Raw genomic sequence first — 3672 nt, 5'->3', positions numbered from 1 at the left:
GTTTTAGATATTGCAATTTGATTTTTCCTTTTATAAAATTCATGTTTTTACTAATTTTGGATCAGACCAATTTCAATCATGAGACGTTATGATTTTAAATCATTTTGAATGTGTACTAATTTTGTTTTTGACTCGTTTGTCTTTAAATTTTTTTATTAAATGATAAAAAATATTTTGAATTTTAATTAAAAATTATTTAAATTATTAATATTTTATTTAAATCAATCAAGTTTTTAATATTTTATTTTAATTTAATTAATTTTTAATTAAACAAAATTTAATCATATGACAAAATTGAATTAATCAATTTATGAATTATAATCAATTGAGTTTTAAGAGGGATATTAGAGAAAAAATTTTATTTTATTTAATTTTTATATATATTATTTATATCATATAATAAATTTTCATTTATTTTATTGATATCCATAAAATTTTATCTTATTTGATAAAAAATTAATAGCATTAATTTTTTTTATCTAAACAAAAACTTTATTAGGTGTAAATAAATATTGAAAAAGATTCATTAATTATAATAAAAAATAAAATTTTAATTAATTTTTAATTATAATTTAAAATTTTTTATACATTTTTATCAATTTTTTAAAAAATTTTTTGGACTTCAATCTTTTTTTTTTTTTTCTCCAAACAATCCGAGTTGAGTCGGATTCATCTCGAGTCAATCTAGACGCCTTCTCAAATTCAATCACAGTTCACTACGTATATAGCTAAACCGCCGAACCATTAGAAAAATTAGGCACCATCTAGTACTTCTAGAAATATATAGAAAAAAATTAGAAAAAAACAGCTGCCACAACAGGCAGTTTGGAAAACCAAATCCAATTAAAATGATTTCTACTTTATATTGATTCTAGGGACCTGAGTTTTGTACTGTAGCTTGAAGCCTTGAATCAAAATAATTAAGAAAGAGAAGGGGAAATGGAAGAAAACAAGATGAAGAAGAAAGTGATGGTGGCAATAGACGAGAGCGAGTGCAGCCACTATGCTCTCCAATGGGCTCTTGAAAACCTTAGTGACACCATCTCTGCTTCTAAGCTTTTCATCTTCAACGCACAGCCTTTAGCCACTTTTGCTTACCTTTCTGCTGCCTCCTACGGTGCTGCTCGTATGTTTCTCTTCTTTTCTTTTTCATTTTTGGTTTTCTCTCCCTTTCTTGTTATGATCAATTCAAAAATCAAACTCTCAGTTGCATATTGATCTATGTGATGAGCCACAGCTCTGGATTTGATCACCACCGTGCAAGAAAATCAAAAGAAGCTCACTTTAGCTTTGCTGGAGAAAGCCAAGGACATCTGCGCCAATTATGGGGTATGATTAATTTGTTTCTTTCAAAGATTCTTTCTCTGATTTCTATATGTTTAGCGACTGATCTTTCTATCTCTTTATAATTCATTTCTAATCGTACGGTTGACTTAAGATGATGCTCCTTAAAATGGCTCAAAGTATATTTAACTGATATCATCATAAATTAAAAGGGTATAAGATTGATTCATTCATATCATTTTTAATAGGTGATATTTAACATATTTGGAGTTCAGATCTTAATATTTACAATCCTCTCTCTTATATTTAGGTTACAACCTTCTTTACAAGGGAGTTTTAAGCATAATTCAGTTGGTTCTTATAACTACTTTTAAAAGATAACAATTAACAAATATTAAGTTTAAATCTGAACGCCTATAATACCTTTTTCCATTTCCAAATGAGGTCTTTTTAAAAAAATTAAAAGGTGGTTGAGCTGAAGAAATGATCTTATCTTGAAGCATTTATGAATATGTTAGTTCAACCCTTTCTCCATTGCCCCAGACAAATCTACTTCATGTCACAAAAAGGTAAAGTTTTAGTTTGTCCTGCTACAGGTTGATGCAGAGACTATGACAGAGGTTGGGAATCCTAAAGAAAAAATATGTGAAGCTGTGGAAAAGCTTGACATTGAGTTGCTTATATTGGGAAGCCATGGTCGAGGAACTATACAGAGGTTAGTCCACAGTGTGAACAATCTTAATTTGATTTGCTTTCTTATTGTAAAATGGCTTGTAGACTGATATGGGAGTATCTTGAAATACTTATACGAATTTGTTGGAAACAGGACTTTTCTGGGAAGTGTCAGTAATCATTGTGTTCAAAATGCCAAGTGCCCTGTCCTTGTGGTGAGGAAACCAGCTTGAAAGGATTAGCTGTAGTAAGTGAAGTCTATTACTATCATCCATTACCAGTTTAGTGTTTGATAAGTGAAAAAGCTTGTGTTTCTATATTTTGCTCATATGTTTGAGGTTTTAAGGTTGTAAATAAATGGAATTTATATCAAAATGAACGAAAATTGTGTTTATGAAAACAATAAATAAATAAGAATGCAACTTGTTAATTTGGCATTGAATGTCTTGTTTACTATGGGACACAAATTTGAATATGTCCATCATCCATGTTAACTGACTAGAAAATTTTTTAAGAAAGATATGAGTGGTTGAAATGTATAATGCAATTATCAAGTAAAACATAGCGGAATTTAAATTTTTTTCAATTCCCATGATAAAGAATCACACATTTACATAATATATATTCTAAAACAAGCTTAGGATCAGCTCGAGCAGATTTTTCTTTACAATGATTTTTAACTTGCAACAAGCACAGCACATCCAAGATTACCAAGCTAGATTGTGTCGTAAACTTTCAACTGTTTAAGTGTTCAGTTTCTAATAAAAGTTTACATGAATAAAAAGTGAAAGTCTTCTTGAAATATACAAAGAATCTTGTTCGAATAATAAATCTAACAATTTAAAATACGACATGGTGACACGATACAAAAACGATAGAAATAAAAAATATGAATATAACACAATTTAAAATTTTAGCAAAAATCATATATGAATTTAGTAAAATAAAAAAAAGGTATTTAATGTTTTTGTGGTAATATAAATTATAACATGTAATTTTTGTATAAAATATAATTCAAATAAATAAATTATCAGTATTTTACACAATATAAGTACATAAATTATTAGATTTATCGAATAATATGCTAGAAGCACGTGGCTGCCTTTCTAATTTTCTTTAGATTTTTCTCAACACATGAGACTAGTCATTAGGATGATGAAAGGGGTAGCCAAACCTTTTTTAAACAGAGAGTATCCGGTTATGTCTTATTTTTAGTAGCATTTGCCTTTAATTATTCCCATTAGACTTTTAATGGTTTCATTTAGTTCTTGAAGTTCATAACTTCTTTTAAATATGTGTATCACTCATTAAGTTTCTTAACGTGTTGGCAATAAATATAAATATTGTAATCTTTTTGTAATTTTGGATTAAATGAATCAAATTTTTTTATTTCATAATTAATTCTCCAATTAATCAATCTTAATTTTATACATCACGGTTGTCATCTAGCAATGAGTCATGACCACCAAATTGTTAAAAAAAACTCAATGTGGTTTCGCTAAACTATATGTGTTTAGTTTCACTGTATAGCTAATAGCTTTTTATCTCGAAATATCCTGGTTTAACTTCGAACTTGAATTAGTGTCTACTCAGCGATTTAACCATGTTAAATCTTGAGTTTAGAAATTAACTCTGTGAATAAGTTTTAGAATCATTCTAAAATTTTATTTCACTTTGGTCAAAGATTCTTAATTTTGATCAAGACTAATGAGATAT

The 3672-nt window shown here is 27.8% G+C and overlaps 1 protein-coding gene across 1 annotated transcript; it reads left to right on the top strand.

The window, feature by feature from the left end:
- Positions 1–755: 755 nt before the first annotated feature.
- Positions 756–2398, top strand: LOC111282633 (universal stress protein A-like protein). The gene is made up of 4 exons (XM_022870801.2): positions 756–1126; positions 1238–1329; positions 1881–1999; positions 2111–2398. Exons 1-4 carry the CDS (start codon positions 940–942, stop codon positions 2187–2189), a joined length of 477 nt encoding a protein of 158 aa, XP_022726536.1. The 5' UTR covers positions 756–939; the 3' UTR covers positions 2190–2398.
- The last annotated feature ends 1274 nt before the right edge of the window (positions 2399–3672 follow it).

Source organism: Durio zibethinus, chromosome 5 (assembly GCF_047325235.1).
Source record: "Durio zibethinus cultivar Kanyao isolate XHJ-2024 chromosome 5, ASM4732523v1, whole genome shotgun sequence".
NCBI classification, from domain to species: Eukaryota; Viridiplantae; Streptophyta; class Magnoliopsida; order Malvales; family Malvaceae; genus Durio; species Durio zibethinus.
Note: the sequence above shows the minus strand (reverse complement) of the source record. Positions and strands in the feature narration are given on the sequence as shown.

Coding starts and splice junctions, on each gene's coding strand:
- LOC111282633 (XM_022870801.2), top strand. CDS start 940: ATGGAAGAAAACAAGATGAAGAAGAAAGTGATGGTGGCAATAGACGAG. Junction 1,127..1,237: donor TGCCTCCTACGGTGCTGCTC/GTATGTTTCTCT, acceptor GATGAGCCACAG/CTCTGGATTTGATCACCACC. Junction 2,000..2,110: donor GGTCGAGGAACTATACAGAG/GTTAGTCCACAG, acceptor TGTTGGAAACAG/GACTTTTCTGGGAAGTGTCA.